The sequence below is a fragment of the Bufo bufo genome, chromosome 1 (genome assembly GCF_905171765.1).
Source record: "Bufo bufo chromosome 1, aBufBuf1.1, whole genome shotgun sequence".
NCBI classification, from domain to species: Eukaryota; Metazoa; Chordata; class Amphibia; order Anura; family Bufonidae; genus Bufo; species Bufo bufo.
The window spans coordinates 529,136,915-529,156,713 of NC_053389.1; the positions used below are offsets into that span (position 1 = coordinate 529,136,915).

Here is a 19,799-nt window from a genome sequence, read left to right on the forward strand (position 1 = left end):
TTGCACGGGCCACGCAAGGGGTTTCGTGTGCGATCTTTAATCAAGATGGAGGTGCCCGGCTCTTCATGCTCAAACAGTATTTTACAGAGGTAATTATGATTTTCTTTTTTGTTTTTTTTAACAACATTTCAGGTAAAATTCATTAGTTACTATAATGCACGAGGAAATTTGGCTTCATGGTGAATCAAATTTTTCCTTAAATTCAGATCGAATTCCACTTCATGGAGTTCAATTCACTCAACACTAATATTAATTTCCCATGGAGCATTGCAAATAATTCTCCATACCATGGAGTGCTTCCAGTAAGTTTCCATATAGGATTGGTCTCTTTATTGAGATTCAGCACCCTGCCTAAGTCGCTCAAGGCATCGCACTATGCCACCAGAATCCTACTCCATACTGACGAGGGGCAAGCACCTTGAAACAGCTGCCTATGGATGTATGTTTGGTCTGGTTATATTCCTGTGTCAAATCCAAAGAGTTATTGGAAAGTGTAATCTTAACTCATAGGGAGCCACTTCCGATAAGTGGCACTGGCAAGATGGTTCTCTTTCTTCAAAAATACTTCTTTGTACAAAGAGATTTACAAAGAATGACTCTTGCTACATCAGACTCAGCCCTTCCATGCATTACAAGGCTGGCCATTTGTTTGAAAGAATGGCATAGAATTCAACGTTCACCTTGCATTAGCCAGAGAAGGGTAATGTCTTGCTGACTGTAGCCAAGCTATTTTTCTAAAAAGAGCATTTTCCATGCAGTAAAAGTCCTTGTGTTATCTTCTTACATGAACTTCTAATGCTTTAGTCATTTAATGTACTTATGAATTATTAAATGCTTTCATACAGTTAACAGAAGCTGGGTGAATATTCCTATATACAGCCATTACAATATACATGAACTGGGTTAGGAATTTCAAAATAAATACATAGGAAATGAGAATCTAAAGGAATTCATCATGTCTTATTTACTATGGGGCACATTTATTAAGACCGGCGTTTTAGACACCGGTCTTAATAAAGTCCTAAGCCGGCGGTGGATCTGCCAAAGATATGATGTGCCATAGCTTCGGCACATCCAGCGCCAGTTCTAAATGTAAGACAGCTTCCGAGTTGTCTTATGTTTAGACCTTTTTCTATGCCTGAAACAGGCATAGAAAATGGTGAATGAGACGGGCCTGCCGTCTAGTTGTACCGCAATCTGAGCTGCCGTCTAGTTGTGCCGCAATCTGAGCCTGAAATACGCCAAATTTAGGCATATTTCAGAATGATAAATGACCCCCTATATCTTTATTTATGAATTTATAGCATGCAAATACTAGTAGAAAAGATGTACACCTGACACTCACATAATAAATAAGGAGTGAACTACACATATGTTTTCTTTACCTTTCCTCTTGGCTTGAGATATCCCAAGATGATTAGCATGAGATGACCAGTTTTGAAAGAAAACACCTCTCTTCTCTATCCTATTGTTTTTACTCTTCTCTCTCTCTCTCTCTCTCTCTCTCTTTCTTTTCTTTCTTTTTTCTTTCAATTGCCATAATATTATGTGAGTATAAAGTGTATATATATATATGTATAAAATGTAGTAAATAATGTTTAAAAATATAAAAAGTGTTTGCAATACTATGCCTGACAGACTAATACAAAAATGTTTTTAGGTTTTTTTCCAAAGCTGTTCATCTCTTGCCACTCTTTTCTGGATATATTGCAACAGTAGGAAAGATCAGGAAGAACACATATACTTAAAAATATTTGTAATAGACAAAAAATGAGGCAGCACTCCAGTATGCGGTGAAGGAGGGTGGTAGCAAGCGAATAAATAGGACCCTAGCCCAGGTTCCCAGAGGGATTTCATCCACAACTCTATTTGACTGTGATACTGTTTTTCTATTTAGTAAAAATATTTCTAGAGATACAGTACAACATAATCTAAGTTCAAGTGAAACATCCAGTCAAAAATATTAATGTATACAAGTAAAAACATTTTGCAAGTTTGCAAAATTAAACAGAATATGAGAAAACAATTGAAAAACAAACTTACCATTAAAGTTGACTGCCCGAATATAACCAAGAAGATCTTTTCCATCCACAGGCTTCATTCTTGGACAAAGACCCACATAACCAGGGCAAAAATCTCTGTGCATGCTATGGAGTGCGTAAGCCATTGAATACACTGCATCGATCACAAACTGGACCTTTCCCTCTTGCTCATAGCTGGAATCTCTCCCAATACGTTCTAATCCTAAAATAAAATATTACATGGATGCTTAATTGCAGAGAATAATACAGAGCAAACATTGCAATTGATTTTATTCACAAGTCGATAAAATACTGTAAAGCATCTTTAGCTAAACATTAAAAGAGCCTCACTGTGCAGGTTTAATAAATGTTCTGGATTATAGAATGGTCACAGTAAAGTACTGTTATAAAACAGTTTTTACTCATAATTCTGATTGTGGTCTTAAGATTTGTCCTGACTAATGAGAGAAGTACATGCCCTCTGCAGAGGCTCTCTGCTCCTACTAGAGAGGGATCCAGAGGCTATAGGTAGCTACAGAGGGGTGACCTGATCAGTAGACCATAGATATCATAATAGGGCAATGAACAGCAACCCATGGGATGTGATAATCCTTTTAGTTAGCAATATCCATTGAAAGAATAGGGACTTATACTAAAATTAAACAATATATTGGGATCTGAACTGGTAAGCTTCCAATGGATGTAAGTAGAGATGAGCAAAATCATAAAAAAATTTGATTTGGATGCTTCGCCGAATTTCACTAAGAAATTTAATCATTTACAAATTACTTCGTCACAAATCGCATTGCATTGTAAGTAGTGGCCTTTTCTCCCATTCACTTGAATAGGAAAGAAAGCTGTTATTACTCTGCAATGCCACAAATTAGACAGCATACACATAAAGACTAATGAGAACTGCAGCCTCTTCAAACATATGATTGAAGTTTAAGGAGTCGGATCCCTGCCAATTTTATATTGATGACATATCCTGAGGAGAGGCAATCAATTTCTGGCACTGTACAATTACTTTTAGACTTTGATTCATATTTTTAGACAGTGCAAATCTCAACAGTATTAGTAAATCTGCCATAATGTTGGTAGTAAAAAAGTTATATTTGAGTGCCTATAAAATATATACGTATAATACTAAATGTTACACACTATGAGCAGGGCCGGCTCCAGCACTCGGCATACCCGGGAACGTGCCGGGGCTCTCTGGTCCTGGGGAGGCCCACTGCGCAGTGTGTGCCAAGAGGGGAGGGCTGGAACCCGGCTCTCCCTGTCCCGATCCCTGAAGAGTAGACACACATTCTGCATGATGCGGTGATGCCACCGCTAAAAGGGAGCATTTTGGTAGTAGAAGAGGGGGGGCTGTTAAATATTTGCATAGAGGCGTGGTTATGCTATGTAACCACGCCCAACACATTGGAGCTGCTGTCAGGGGGGAGGAGAATCTGAAGTGACCAGTGCTCTGTTTGTGTAGAGTGGGAGTAGAGGAGCTGGGCACCCGGAGCTGTGCTCCCCCGCACTCTGGAGCTATAATAGCAGCAGGTAGGTGCTGGATCCCACCGGACACTCTGCATGGAGTCTGATCCACCCTGCTGGACTGGACTGTGACCCTGAGAACCCCTTTGCTGGTGCAGGTTTATATCACTTCCAGATCTCAAAATTTCAGGTTGCAATTAAGTTGATAGGGAAATGAGCTGCGGCTTCCCTGCACTTTAGCAATAATACATATGTGAGGGGACATTGTGGGGGGGGGGGCATTACACTGTGTGAGGGGGCATTGGGAGGGAATTATACTGTGTAAGGTGGACATTGGGGTGGATCGTTATAATTGTGAGGGGGCAACTGGGGGGGTAATTATACTGTGTGAGGGCCCCTAACACAGTATAATGACCCCCAGTGCCCCATTTTCAGTATAGTGATCCCAATGGCCCTCCAAACAGTATAATGACCCCCAGAGCCCCACATACAGTAAAATGACCCCCAGTGCCCCCCATTCAATATAATTACCCCAGTAGCACCCCTCACAGACTATAATGACTCCCAGTGCCCCCTCTTCTGTAAAATTAATTACCCCCAGTGACCCTCATACAGTATATTGTCCCCCAATTCTCCCTCCATACAGTATGACCCCCACTGCAGTTTCATTGCTGAGTAGAGTTGAGTGAACCCGAACTGTAAAGTTCGGGTTCGTACCGAACTTTAGGATTTTTAGACCCCGGACCCGAACCTGAACATTTCAGTAAAAGTTCGGGTTCGGGTTCGGGTTCGGTGTTCAGCACTTTCTTGGCGCTTTTTGTTAGGCTGCAGAGCAGCCAATCAACAAGCTGTTAACTGTCTGACCTTAGAAGCCATCACAGCCATGCTTACTAATGGCATGGCTGTGATTGGCCAGTGTAGCATGTGACCCAGCCTCTATATAAGCTGGAGTCACGTAGCGCTGCACGTCACTCTGCTGTGTTTAGTGTAGGGAGAGGATGCTGCTGGTGATTTCAGGGAGAGAAGAGGACTGAATCTTTGCTCAAAATCTGAATCTAACTCAGCCATCTACATACATTGTGTTTTGTGGGTGCAGGGCACAATTTTTTTATCCTGCCCTGAGCCCAGTGACCGAAAAAAAAATAACTTTAATAAGTCAGTTTGGTGGGCGGCGGCGGCGGCAATTTTATGCAAGCTCAGTGCACTAGCACTGCATCTGAGCTTTTGGGACATTGAAAATCCCATTTTTGGGCAATTTACAACATCTGGTGCATTTGCAGGCTTAGTCAGTGTGCAATTTAAGCTAGAAATACAGCCATCATTTTCTGGGGTTCTAAAAACACACTTTTTTGCCAAAAAACACTATTTTCCTGAACTGCAAGTGCTAAATTCGAGATTAATATATACAGCTTTCATATTCAGATCTGCAAGTGTTAAATTCAAGTTTAATATATACAGCTTTCATATTCGGTTACTAAAAAAACACTTTTTTTTGGCAATATACAACATCTGGATTAGTCAGTGTGCAATTTAAGCTAGAAATTCAGCCATCATTTTCTGGGGTTTTAAAAACACTTTTTTGCCAAAAAACACTATTTTCCTGAACTGCAAGTGTTAAATTCAAGTTTAATATATACAGCTTTCATATTCAGATCTGCAAGTGTTAAATTCAAGTTTAATATATACAGCTTTCATATTCTGTTACCAAAAAAACACTTTTTTTTTGCAATATACAACATCTGGATTACTCAGTGTGCAATTTAAGCTAGAAATACAGCCATCATTTTCTGGGTTTTTGAAAACACACTTTTTTGCCAAATGCCACTATTTTTCTGGCCTTGCAGCATAAGCACGTGTGAAATTACAGGGTTATATACTGCTGTCAAATTCAGTTATTAAACAAACACCCGTTTGGGCAAAAAAAATTTAGTTTGCAGCCTTTGCTACAGATGTCATTGTGAGATACCGCCTTTACATACTGTCTTTCTATTCAGTTATTTGAAATAAAGCCATTTTGGGCACAATTCCTTGATAGCGTCCTAGTGTGGATCAGGGCATGTGAGATACACCCTTTAAATACAGGGGTTTGGATCAGGTATTTGAAATACAGCCATTTTGGGCAAACAAATCTGTAATTGAGGCCTAGTGTGGGTCAGGCCGTGTGAGATACACCCTGTATATACAGGGCTTATATTCTTTCATTAATAAAACACCTTTTTGGTGCAAAATACGCAATATTTCAGGCCTTGCAGCATCTTGACGTTTGAAATTCCAGGATTATACACTGCTGCCATATTCAGTTATTAAACAAACACCCGTTTGGGCAAAAAAAGTTTATTTCACAGCCATTGCTGCATATGTCATTGTGAGATACACCCTTTATACATTTGGGTTATATTAATATATTTGAAATACCGCCATTTTGTGCACAAATCTTTAATTCAGGCCTACTGTGGGTCAGGCTGTGTGAAATACACCCTGTATTTACAGAGCTTATATTCTTTTATTAATAAAACACCCTTTTTGGGGCAAAATACACAATATTTCAGGCCTTGCAGCATCTTGACTTTTGAAATTCCTGGGTTATATACTGCTGCCATATTCAGCTATTAAACAAACACCCGTTTGGGCAAAAAAGTTTATTTGGCAGCATTTGCTGCATATGTCATTGTGAGATACACCATTTATACATTTGGGTTATATTCAGATATTTGAAATACTGCCATTTGGTGCACAAATCTTTAATTGAGGCCTACTGTGGGTCAGGCCATGTGAGATACACCCTTTAAATATAGGGGTTTGATTCAGGTATTTGAAATACAGCCATTTTGGGCAAACAAATCTTTAATTGAGGCCTACTGTGGGTCAGGCCGTGTGAGATACACCCTTTAAATACAGGGGGTTATATTCAGATATTTGAAAAACCGCCATTTCGTGCACAAATCTTTAATTGAGGCCTACTGTGGGTCAGGCCGTGTGAGATACACCCTTTAAATACAGGGGTTTGATTCAGGTATTTGAAATACAGCCATTTTGGGCAAACAAATCTTTAATTCAGGCCTACTGTAAAAATTTTAAATAAAAAATTTGCAAAATAAACCATATTTTTGTAACCTTACATCACAAAAAGTACAACAGCAAGCGATCAAAAAGGCGTTTGCCCACCAAAATAGTACCAATATAACCGTCACCTCATCCCGCAAAAAATGAGCCCCTACCTGAGACAATCGCCCAAAAAATAAAAAAAACTATGGCTCAGATAATGGAGACACTAAAACATAATTTTTTTTGTTTTAAAAAAGCTGTTATTGTGTAAAACTTACATAAATAAAAAAAGGATACATATTAGGTATTGCCGCGTCCGTATCGTCCGGCTCTATAAAAATTTTAAATAAAAACTGTGCTAAATAAACCATTTTTTTGTCACCTTACATCACAAAAAGTGTAATAGCAAGCGATCAAAAAGTCACACGCACCCAAAATATTGCCAATAAAACCGTCATCTCATCCCGCAAAAATCATACCCTACCAAGGTAATTGCCCAAAAACTGAAAAAAATTATGGCTCTCAGACTACGGAAACACTAAAACATTTTTTTTGCTTCAAAAATTTAATCATTGTGTAAAACTTACATAAATAAAAACAAAAGTATGCATATTAAGTATTGCAGCATCCATATAAAAAATATCACATGACCTAACCCCTCAGATGAACACCGTAAAAAAATATAAATAAAAACGGTGTAAAAAAAGCAATTTTCCCGCAAAAATCATACCCTACCCAAGGTAATAGCTCAAAAATTATGGCTCTCAGACTATGGAAACACTAAAACATGATTTTTTTTTGTTTAAAAAATGAAATCATTGTGTAAAACTTACATAAATAAAAAAAAAGTATACATATTAGCTATCGCCGCATCCGTGACAACCTGGTCTATAAAAATATCACATTATCTAACCTGTCAGATGAATGTTGTAAATAACAAAAAATTAAAACGGTGCCAAAACAGCTATTTCTTGTTACCTTGCCTCACAAAAAGTGTAATATAGAGCAACCAAAAATCATATGTACCCTAAACTAGTACCAACAATACTGCCACCCTATCCCATAGTTTCTAAAAGGGGGTCACTTTTTTGGAGTTTCTACTCTAGGGGTGCATCAGGGGGGCTTCAAATGGGACATGGTGTCAAAAAAAACAGTCCAGCAAAATCTGCCTTCCAAAAACCGTATGGCATTCTTTTCCTTCTGCGCTCTGCCGTGTGCCCGTACAGCAGTTTACGACCACATATGGAGTGTTTCTGTAAACTACAGAATCAGGGCCATAAATATTGAGTTTTGTTTGGCTGTTAACCCTTGCATTGTAACTGGAAAAAAATTATTAAACTGGAAAATCTGCCAAAAAAGTGAAATTTTGAAATTGTATCTCTATTTTCCATTAATTCTTGTGGAACACCTAAAGGGTTAACAAGGTTTGTAAAATCAGTTTTGAATACCTGGAGGGGTGTAGTTTATAGAATGAGGTCATTTTTGGGTGGTTTCTATTATGTAAGCCTCGCAAAGTGACTTCAGACCTGAACTGGTCCCTAAAAATTGGGTTTTTGAAAATTTCTGAAAAATTTCAAGATTTGCTTCTAAACTTCTAAGCCTTGTAACATCCCCAAAAAATAAAATATCATTCCAAAAATGATCCAAATATGAAGTAGACATATGGGGAATGTAAAGTAATAACTATTTTGGAGGTATTATAGAAGTAGAGAAATTAAAACATGGAAATTTGCAATTTTTTACAAATTTTTGGTAAATTTGGTATTTTTTTATAAATATAAATGAATATTTTTTACTTCATTTTGCCAGTCTCATGAAGTACAATATGTGATGAAAAAAAAATCTCAGAATGGCCTGGATAAGTCAAAACGTTTTAAAGTTATCAGCACTTAAAGTGACACTGGTCAGATTTGCAAAAAATGGCCTGGTCCTTAAGGTGAAATAAGGCTGTGTCCTGAAGGGGTTAAAAAAAATAATGGTCATTTACATTTTCGGGGGGAAATTTACCACTGCTATACCTAGTAGGCCAGTTAACAAAAAAAAAAATTGTCAGTTACATTCTTAGTTGAAATTCAACAATTTTTGGGTGTGAAGTACCACTGCTATACCTAGTAGGCCGGTAAAAAATAAATAAATTGTCATTTACATTTTCGGGTGAAATTCACCAGCTTTTGGGTGTGATGTACCACTGCTATACCTAGTAGGCCGGTTTAAAAAAAAAAATTGTCAGTTACATTTTCAGTTGAAATTCAACAATTTTTGGGTGTGAAGTACCACTGCTATACCTGGTAAACCGTTAAAAAAAATTGGCAGTTACATTTTCTGGTGAAATTCAGCAATTTTTTGGTGTGATGTACCACTGCTATACCTATTAGACCGGTAAAAAAAAAAAAAAAAACATTTTTGGGTCAAATTCACAAATTTTTGGGTGTAATATACCCCTCCTCTACCTAGTTGACAGCTTAATAAATTTCAATAATTTTTATTTCGGGTGACAATAAACAATTGTTTTCTGTCATAGACCCCTGCTCTACCAAGTAGACAGGTTAATAAATTTCTGTAATTTTTCTGTTACATTCTTGGGTTGACAGTATACAATTTTAGATGTGAATAAACCCCTGCTCTGAATAGGTGACAGGGAATTAAAATTCTGAAATGCTTCTTTAATTGATGCTTAAACTTAAACAAGTTGTACCACATTTGCACTTCAATAATTTGTCCCACATTTACGCTATACTCTTTTGGCCAACATTTGCGCCTCAATAGCTTTTCCCACATTTCCGCTTGTCTCTTTTGGCCCACATTTGGGCTTCTGTAATTTGTACAACATTTGCGCCTTAATAGCTTTTCCCACATTTCCGCTTGACTCTTTTGGCCCACATTTGGGCTTCTGTAATTTGTCCCACATTTGCGCCTCAATAGCTTTTCCCACATTTCTGCTCGATCCGAATTTTTTTTTTTCATTTATCGCCCTTAAATTTGGTCTCTTTTTCTCACGCTCCCTCTCCGGCCTGGATCCCTGATTCCCCGCCACCAGTGATCACCATAGTAGGCGCATAAAAGAACATCAAAAGTTGATTTCTGGGTCTCAAAATTGGGCACATGGCCTAAGCTTGCCCTTTAGGCCTTGGAGGTGCTGGCCTGCCCTGCAGCCAGTGTATTGTCTGAACGTGTGTTTAGCACGACTGGAGGGTTATATTTCCCAATGTTTTGGGGTGTACCCTAATTTCAAAATTTTTTAATACATTTTAAACCAAAAAGCAGTGTAGGCTTCTTCCTCCTCCTCCACCGCCACTTCCACCTACACCGCCACATCCACCGCCTCCTCAACCTCCTACTTCATATGAACCTGGTTCTCCTAGATCAAGATCATTATTTTTTATTTTTACGTATTTTATGTTATTTTAAGTAATTTCCCTATCCACATTTGTTTGCAGAGCACTTGCCATGCTCTTAACCACATTTTAAAGACATTTGCAGCCCTCTAGCCCTTTCCATGACATTTTTACAGCCATTTTAGTGCTCAAAAGTTTGGGTCCCCATTGACTTCAATGGGGTTCGGGTTCGGGGTCAAGTCGGGTCAAGTTCGGGTCCCGAACTCAAACTTTTTTCCGAAGTTCAGCCAAACCCGTCGAACCCGAACATCCAGGTGTCCGCTCAACTCTAATTACTACTCAAAAAATCCAAACATGAACTATGCTACTGTTTGTGTTTTTATTTTCACTTATGTTCTTGTTTATATCTAAAAAAAAAAAACACCTCCTTTTGTTTATAGCAATTACTAAATCTGGGCAAATGAGAAACATTATTGATTTTATCTCTTAAGTAAACTAGATTTGTAGATTTTTGTGCAGTATTTAGCAGCTGACTGCTATTATTTAAAGGTCATATTCCATACCACTCACATTTATTTTAGATTGATTTAGAGAATGAGACAATGTAAATTTTATTTTTATTTGGTCCCATTATTTAGGCAAATTAACAAGAATCCATGCTGTCTACCAGCTTGTGGATCTGGAGCTACCATATGTTAGGCAGTTTTCAATACTTAGTTGGCATATTTAGAATAAAAGAGGTAATGGCTTTGTAGCTTAAATGTAAAAATATGGGAAATGTATGATTATCCTTCTTCCTGTATCTGTTATTCTTCTTTATTTATCTAGGCTTTGTACGAACATGTTTTAGCTTAACTATTGAAGAAAATGTAATCCCTTCTCCCTCTTTGCAATGAACATTCACCAAGATGGAGAGAAGGCTGTCAAAAGGATCAGGTTGCATGCTGCCTATAGAAGTCTTAAAAGTGGGGAGGGTGGAGAAGTAAGTTTTGAGAAGGAGAACAGCTGATAAATTTCAAAAAATACATTTTGGTCTGAAAACATATATAGTAGCTTTTTATAGTCCCCTCTGCTATTGATTTATGCAAAGTTGTATGAAAAGTTAGTGACCGTTTAAGTTAGGCATTTCTAGCAGTGATCCAGCTTTAAATGAGAATGCCATCTCAGCCTTTTGAAGCTACCCAAATTCAATGCATCTGCATATACAGAGTAAATATATTTCTTTCTTAAATTCAAATGCACAGTTGATCTTCTTTTTTATCAAAATATAACTTTTGTAATATTTGCTTTACTTGGAAACTCTGGACAGCACATGCACCATTTGATTCAACACAGCCACCTACATGGTAAATGTTGCCTGGATGCAGTCTGATCCTTCACTTTTTATGATAATATAAAATCATATTAACACTTTTTTGGAAATATACAACATCAGGATTAGTGAGTGTGCAATTTACGCTAGAAATACAGCCATAATTCTCTGGGTTTTTAAAAACACACTTTTTTGCCAAAAAACACTATTTTCAAGATCTGCAAGTGTTAAATTCAAGTTGAATATATACAGCTTTCATATTCTTTTACCAAAAAAACAGTTTTTTGGCAGTATACAACATCTGGATTAGTGAGTGTGCAATTTACGCTAGAAATACAGGCATAATTTTCTGGGTTTTTAAAAACACACTTTTTTTTTGCCAAAAAACACAATTTTTTTCCAGATCTGCAAGTGTTAATCTCAAGTTTAATATATACAGCTTTCATATTCTGTTACCAAAAAAACGCTTTTTTGCCAATATACAACATCTGGATTAGTCAGTGTGCAATTTAAGCTAGAAATACAGGCATAATTTTCTGGGTTTTTAAAAACACTTTTTTTGTGTGCCAAAAAACACTATTTTCCTGATCTGCAAGTGTTAAATTCAAGTTTAATATATACAGCTTTCATATTCTGTTACCAAAAAAACACTTTTTTGGCAATATACAACATCTGGATTAGTCAGTGTGCAATTTAAGCTAGAAATACAGCCATCATTTTCAGTTTTTTTTGCCAGATTCCACTATTTTTCTGGCCTTGCAGCATCAACACGTGTGAAATTCCAGGGTTATATACTGCTGTCAAATTCAGTTATTAAACAAACACCCGTTTGGGCAAAAAAAATTTAGTTGGCAGCCTTTGCTGTAGATGTCATTGTGAGATACCGCCTTTACATACTGTCTTTCTATTCAGTTATTTGAAGTAAAGCCATTCTGGGCACATTTCTTTGATAGCGTCCTAGTGTGGATCAGGACGTGTGAAATACACCCTTTAAATACAGGGCTTCTATTCAGGTATTTAAAATACAGCCATTTTCGGCAAACAAATTTAATTGCGGCCTAGTGTGGATCAGGGCGTGTAAGATACACCCTGTATATACAGAGGTTCTATTCAGATATTTGAAATACAGCCATTTTGGGCAAACAAAATTAAAAGAAGGCCTAGTCTGGTTCAGAGCGTGTGAGATACACCCTTTAAATACAGGGGTTTGATTATTTTATTAATAAAACACCTTTTTGTGCAATATACACATTTTTTCAGGCCTTGGAAAAAACTTTATTTTGCAGCCTTTGCTGCATATGTCATTGTGAGATACACCCTTTACATAGTGTGGTTCTATTCAGGTATTTTAAATACCGCCATTTGGTGCACACATCTTTAATTGAGGCCTAGTGTTGGTCAGACCGTGTGAGATACACCCTGTATATACAGAGCTTATATTCTTCTATTAATAAAACACCCTTTTTGGGGCAAAATACACAATTGTTGCGCCTTTGCAGCATCAAGACGTTTGAATTTACAGGGTTATATACTGCTGTCATATTCAGTTATTAAACAAACACCCGTTTGGGCAAAAAAAGTTTAGTTGGCAGCCTTTGCTGCATATGTCATTAAATACAGGGGTTCTATTCAGATATTTGAAATACCGCCATTTGGTGCACAAATCTTTAATTGAGGCCTCGTGTGGGTCAGGCCATGTGACATACACCCTGTATATACAGGGCTTATATTCTTCTATTAATAAAACACCCTTTTTGGGGCAAAATAAAAAAAATTTCAGGCCTTGCAAGATCAGCATGTTTGAAATTCCAGGGTTATATACTGCTGTCATATTCAGTTATTAAACAAATACCCGTTTGGGGAAAAAATGTTTATTTAGCAGCCTTTGCTGCATATGTCATTGTGAGATACAGCCTTTACATAGTGTGGTTCTAATCAGGTATTTGAAATACTGCCATATGGTGCACAAATCTTTAATTGAGGCCTAGTGTGGGTCAGGCCGTGTGAGACGCACCCTGTATATACGGGGCTTATATTCTTCTATTAATAAAACACCCTTTTGGGGCAAAATACTAAATTTTTCAGGCATTGCAGCATCAGCACGTTTGAAATTCCAGGGTTATAAACTGCTGTCATATTCAGTTATTAAACTAACACTCGTTTGGGCAAAAAAAATTTAGTTGGCAGCCTTTGCTGCATATGTCATTGTGAGATACAGCCGTTACATAGTGTGGTTTTATTCAGGTATTTGAAATACCGCCATTTGGTGCACACATCTTTAATTCAGGCCTACTGTGGGTCAGGCCGTGTGACATACACCCTGTATATACAGGGCTTATATTCTTCTATCAATAAAACACCCTTTTTGGGGCAAAATACACAATTGTTGCGCCCTTGCAGCATCAAGACGTTTGAAATTCCCTTTAAATACAGGGGTTTTATTCAGGCATTTGAAATACAGCCATTTTTGGCAAACAAATTTAATTGAGGCCAAGTCTGTTTCAGGGAGTGTGAGATACACCCTTTAAATACAGGGCTTCAATTCAGGTATTTGAAATACAGCCATTTTGGGCAAACAAATTTAATTGAGGCCTAGTCTGGTTCAGGGCATGTGAGATACACCCTGTACATACTGTCGTTATATTCTACTATTAATTAAACACCCATTTTGGACAAGATCCTAAATTCGAGAAATATGAGGACAGCGTCAAATAAGGGACGTGGCCCAGGTCGTGGTGCTGCTGGTGGAGCTCCTGTTGCAGGGAGAGGACGTGGTCAATCTGTGCCAGCTACACGCACAAGTGAAACCCCTTCCTCAGGTGCGAATAGGCGACAGAACCTGCAGCGGTATTTGGTCGGGCCTAATGCGGCTCTACGAATGGTGAGGCCTGAACAAGTACAGGCGATAGTAGATTGGGTTGCTGACAGTGGCTCCAGTTCCTTCACATTGTCTCCCACCCAGTCTCATGCTGAAAGACCACAGTTGGCACCTGCAGCCGATGTCCATCAGTTTTTCACCTCACCCCCTTGCAAATCAGCCAAGCAGTCTGAGCCCCAAGTAAAAAAAATATAATATTGTCAGTTACATTTTCAGTTGAAATTCTAACATTTTTGGGTGTGATGTACCACTGCTATACCTTGTAGACCGGTAAAAAATAAAATAAAATTGTTAATTACATTTTCGGGTGAAATTCACCAATTTTTGGGTGTGATGTACCACTGCTATACCTATTAGACCGGTAAAAAAAAAAAAAATAGTCAGTTACATTTTCAGTTAAAATTCAAAATTTTTTATTTGTGATATACCATTGCTATACCGAGTAGACAGGTAAAAAAAAAATGTCTGTTACATTTTTTGCCGAAATTCACCCATTTTTGGGTGTAATATACCCCTCCTCTACCTAGTGGACAGCTTAATAAATTTCAATAATTTTTCCGTTACATTCTTGGGTTGACATTATATAATTTTTGACGTGAATAAACCCCTGCTCTGAATAGGTGACAGGGAATAAAATTTCAGAAATTCTTCTTTAATTGATGCTCGCCACCTCCTTTGATTCAATGCTTAAACTTTAACAAGTTGTACCACATTTGCGCTTCAATAATTTGTCCCATATTTACGCTATACTCTTTTGGCCATCATTTGAGCTTCAATATTTGTCCCACATTTCCGCTTTACTCTTTTGGCCCACATTTGGGCTTCTGTAATTTATACCACATTTGCGCTTCAATACTTTGTCCCATATTTCCGCTTTACTCTTTTTGCCCACATTTGGGCTTTTGTAATTTGTCCCACATTTGCAATTTAACAGCTTTTCCCACATTTCCACTTTACTCTTCTGGCCCACAATTGGGCTTCTGTAATTTGTCCAAAATTTTTGCCTCAATAATTTTTCCCATAATTCCGCTTTACTCTTCTGGCCCACATTTGGGCTTCTGTAATTTGTCCAAAATTTTAACCTCAATCATTTTTCCCATAATTCTGCTTTACTCTTCTTGCCCACATTTGGGCTTCTGTAATTTGTCCCACATTTGCAATTTAACAGCTTTTACCACATTTCCGCTCGATCCCAATTTTTTTAAATAAATTTATCTCCTTTAAATTTGGTCTCTTTTTCTCACGCTCCCTCTCCGGCGTGGAACCCTGATTCCCCGCCACCTGTGATCACCATGGTAGGCGCAGAAAAGAACATCAAAAGTTGATAGAGCAGATATTAAATTGGATCGTGAACATCACGAGGACGTGCAACATAGCGGGGGAGTAAGTTTGCATACACCTACACGAACTGACTGACAGGGGTCAGCCCCTGCAACTTCTGGGTCTCCAAATTGGGCACATGGCCTGAGCTTGCCCTTTACCCCTTGGAGGTGCTGGCTTGCCCTGCAGCCAGTGTATTGTCTGAACGTGTGTTTAGCACGACTGCAGGGGGTTATCACACGTTGTATTTCCCAATGTTTTGGGATGTACCCTATTTAAAAAAATAAAAATACATTTAAAACCAAAAAGCAGTGTAGGCTACCTCCTCCTCCACCGCTGCTTCCACCTACACTGCCACATCCACCGCCTCCTCAACCTCCTACTCCATATGGACCTCGTCCTCCTAGATCAAGAATATATATTTTTTTCGTATTTTATGTTATTTCAATTAATTCCCCTATCCACATTTGTTTGCAGAGCACTTGCCATGCTTTTAACCACATTTTGATGCCATTTGCAGCCCTCTAGCCCTTTACATGACATTTTTACAGCCATTTTAGCACTCAAAAGTTCAGGTCCCCAATGGGGTTCGGGTTCGTGGCCAGGTTCGGGTCCCGAACTGGAACTTTTTTCCAAAGTTCGGCCGAACTCATCGAACCTGAACATCCAGGTGTCCGCTCAACTCTAAACATTACTCATTTTATCAAAAGAAATAAAAAAATAAAATAAAAATGAACACAGATCAACATGTGGAACTGGATTACATCTTTAACTATAAATTGCTTAAACATAAAATTGATGATCTCACATATACAGTATATTAAACAAAATTTTCCCAGTATTTATATTGTTCATAACATTTGCATTTGGCTTCAGTTCTAACAAATATTCCTGATAGCCTGTGATGAATTAGAAGTGAATTATTGTAGATAAAGTCAAGAGGCAAAAAAATATTAGAATGAATCATTTGAATCTACTGAAAGATAACGTTCACCAATAAAACTGATTTATAACCTGATGTTAGGGATAATAGTCTTCAGCGGTAAGAATCATGAACATATCAAAACTAACAGAAAGCCGTCTGAAATATATCCCAAAGAATTATAAGCACAACATGGTATTTGTGTGATTAGTGGTTAAGGCTGCCGGGCAGCCTGTATTTGTGGGAAGGGCAGAGGCCACGCCCCCTCTGCCCTTATAACCTCGGCGGGAGTTACAGACGGGACGTGCAGCCAGTTATCTGGATCGTCCGGTCTCGTCTGGTTCCTGCACGTCCCGCGCCTTCAATCCTCGTGTCGGGTAAGTATGGGTCGGCGTCTCCTCGTGTCAGGTAAGATACGTCCGTTGCCGGTTCCGGGTCGGAGTCTTACCTCGGTGCGGCATACTCAGTGCACGGCGCAAGGCTCATCACCGGGGGTCTGCGCATCCACGTGGGGGGTTGGGGGGTCGGAGCTCCGCTCACCTCCTTGTCCAGCCGGCCGGCACTGTCAGCCAGAGGCGTGTGTGTTTCCGGGGGGCGGCAGTTGGTGCCGGTTGCTAGGCACGCCGGCGGAGCCGCCCCTGGTAACGCGTCTCTTTGGTTCTTAAAACCCGCCGGGGGCCATGGTGGATCGCAGTATAGGCCAGCGCGTGCTGTTCCCAGGCACGTGTGCTGGTTGCCATGGGAACAGGACAAACTGGTTAAGCCTGTGAGTTTAAGCATGGGTAATTACAGGCGGAAAATGCCGGTTTGGGATATAAGAAGTCACATTAAGTATGGCTGGAATATTTCCTTATATGGCTCCCCACTCCTCAGACAATATCAGTCACGGGGTTCATTTATATGGACTGCGTATGCCTGCGCACCACTTAACAGGCCTTTTAACCATGGCAGTGTCTTCAACCATGTGGCGGGCAGTGGGGAGCAATATATACATATATCTTCAGTGTCGGTGTGGTTTTTTTTATGGATCAACAGCTGCGTGTTGCGGGGACAAGCAATCATGAGGGGAAACTATTATGTCTAGGTTGGCTTGCATAGACAGTGGGCCCTAAACGTGTTTTCACTGTCCACGGACGTTTAGGAGGGTGTTGTTGTACACATTTCACATAGATCGCTATTTAAATTCCCTGGAGTGTCTTTGTATGATTACCCTAATCTAGGTATCGTCTACTTTCCGGCTCTGGAGCAGTGTGATGGGTTTTTTCTGTGCGGGTACAGCTGGGCCAATGTCTGTTAAAAAAAAAAAAAAAAAAAAAAAAAAAAGGGGAAAATTTTATTTATTGTACATTTACATTTTCTGTCATGCATCATCATATTGCAGAGTTTTCGTCTGATCAAGTATCTGACGCACCATTCCGTTCCAAGGATTCCGTACGTGCAGTAGGTGGTATGTCCTGTTTTATGGTTATGTTATGTGTCACCGGGGGTTGGCCACAGGCACTTTTTCACGTCCCGTATGTTTATCCGTGGCATGGCTTGAAACGTTCAGGCGCTATTCTGTCACCCTCCCCGGTGGCACAGGTTCTGCCTGGAACGTCCAGGTTGTCACTTGTCTGCTATGGTACGTCGGCTTGAAGCGTTCAGGCGTTGTGGCGTCCGCCACTCTGGTGGCATGTAGTCCGGCCTGGAACTCCAGGTGGTCGCGTTGTTCATTGTGGTACGTCTGCTTGAAGCGTTCAGGCTTTGTGGCGTCCGCCGCGTCAGTGGCATGTAGTCTTGTCTAAAACTCCAGGTTGTCAGTTTTCCTTATTGTGGTATGTCTGCCTGAAGCGTGGAGGCAATGTTACGTCCGCCACTTCGTGGCACGGTGTCCGGCCTGGATGTCCAGGGTGTGTTGTCATCTCATGTGGTACGTCCGCTTGAAGCGTTTAAGCATTATATTGGTCACTCCTGTGACAGGTGGTCCTGCCTGGAACGTCCAGGTTGCCATACTCGTCTCCTGTTGCACGTCTGCTTGAAACGTTCAGGCAAAGTATGTCTGCCACGCCGGTGGCACGGGGTCTTGCCTGGTTCGTCCAGGTTGTCATGTCATCTCCTGTTACACGTCTGCTTGAAACGTTCAGGCATAGTATGTCCGCCACCCCGGTGGCACGCGTTCCTACCTGGTACATCCAGGTTGTCTTACTCGTTTTTGTTGCACGTCTGTCTGAAGCGTTCAGGCAATGTCGCGTCAGCCGCCCCGGCGGCATGGTGTCCTGTCTAAGTACGTCCAAGGGGTCGTTTTCACCAATCTGGCACACCTTTCGCCCATGGCAGCATGCAGGACGCGGCAGCACGCCCGGGGGGGGGGGGGCACGTCATCCTGGTAATTGGCCCTTCTGTCCTCATCTTGGTGGCCGTAAAACGTTTAGGCATGTTTCTCGTTCACCCTTAGGGGCAGGTTGTACGGCCTGACGCAACCAGGTGGGTTATTCCCAGTGCATTTAGGTTGTCATTCTTGTTCTTGTTTACACGGCAGCACGTTGGGGTCTCGTTGCCTTCGGTTTTCCCATTATCAAGCCTCCACCTCGGTCGGTGGCAAGGGCCTCCAGTACGGTATCGTTACCTTTTTTCATCGAATTCCGTTACCAGGTGAGTATCAATTCAGGCCCATCAGGCCGTCCATAAATCTAGGGGTAGTGTTGTTTAAAAAAAAAAAAAAAAAAAAAAAAAAGGGGAGGGGCCATCGGGATGTCCAAGACAGGCCTGGGTCGGTACTAGTAACAAAGGTTTTGTCCTCAGGTGATATCCGGGGCGTAGAGTATTGCACCGTGGTCAACATGTCCCAGGCTTCAGACATCGACGATGCCTCGTCCATCTCCGGGTCCGTCGTTTCCGGTCTGGCTGGTCATGGATCCCTGAGGAATTGGACAATTCCGAAACTGGTGGCCGAGTTGAATAGAAGGGGCATCAGTCATCCGGCCTCAGCCAGGAAAGCCGAACTTTATAGGCTGCTGGTGACTAGCCCGGGTCCATCCAGCGAGCAGCTGGCAGTTCCTACTGTCCAGGCATCGCTGGCTCAGTTGAATGCCACTATAGGGAGTCTGGCTGCCTCTGTAGCGGACATCCAGCACAGGGTCTTGGAGCTGGAGTCCAGGGCCTCCACCTCGTCGCAGTCAGTGTCGCCCGTGACGGCGGTGTCAGGGCCAGTGGCATGTCCCCCAGGTATGTCAGCTACTCCGCCGGCCATTGTCCCAGCTCATTTTGTGGCGGAAAATATCAGGAGGGATATACTGTCGGGCAAAGAGGTCAACCTGGCATCTATTCTTATAGCATCTCATGATGCTAGCGAGCACAGAACCATTGATTGCGGGGAGGTGTCAGTAGTGATGAAATCCAAAGATGCCCGACTGAACCGCAAACTATCCATACCTGAGTTTGTGCTCGCGTTTAGTTTGTTCAGGGACGTCATCTGTTCGGCACAGCCCAATAGGAGGGAGGA

General features: G+C 40.4%; 1 protein-coding gene across 1 annotated transcript in view; it reads right to left on the reverse strand.

Moving 5' to 3' along the window:
* The window catches only part of GRM8 (glutamate metabotropic receptor 8), a 1,632,513-nt gene that overhangs the window by 458,252 nt on the left and 1,154,462 nt on the right, over positions 1-19,799 (reverse strand). Inside the window, exon 6 of the mRNA XM_040413776.1 lies at positions 2,044-2,244. Within this exon, the coding sequence (XP_040269710.1) occupies positions 2,044-2,244 (201 nt within the window). The remainder of the gene's footprint in view (positions 1-2,043; positions 2,245-19,799) is intronic.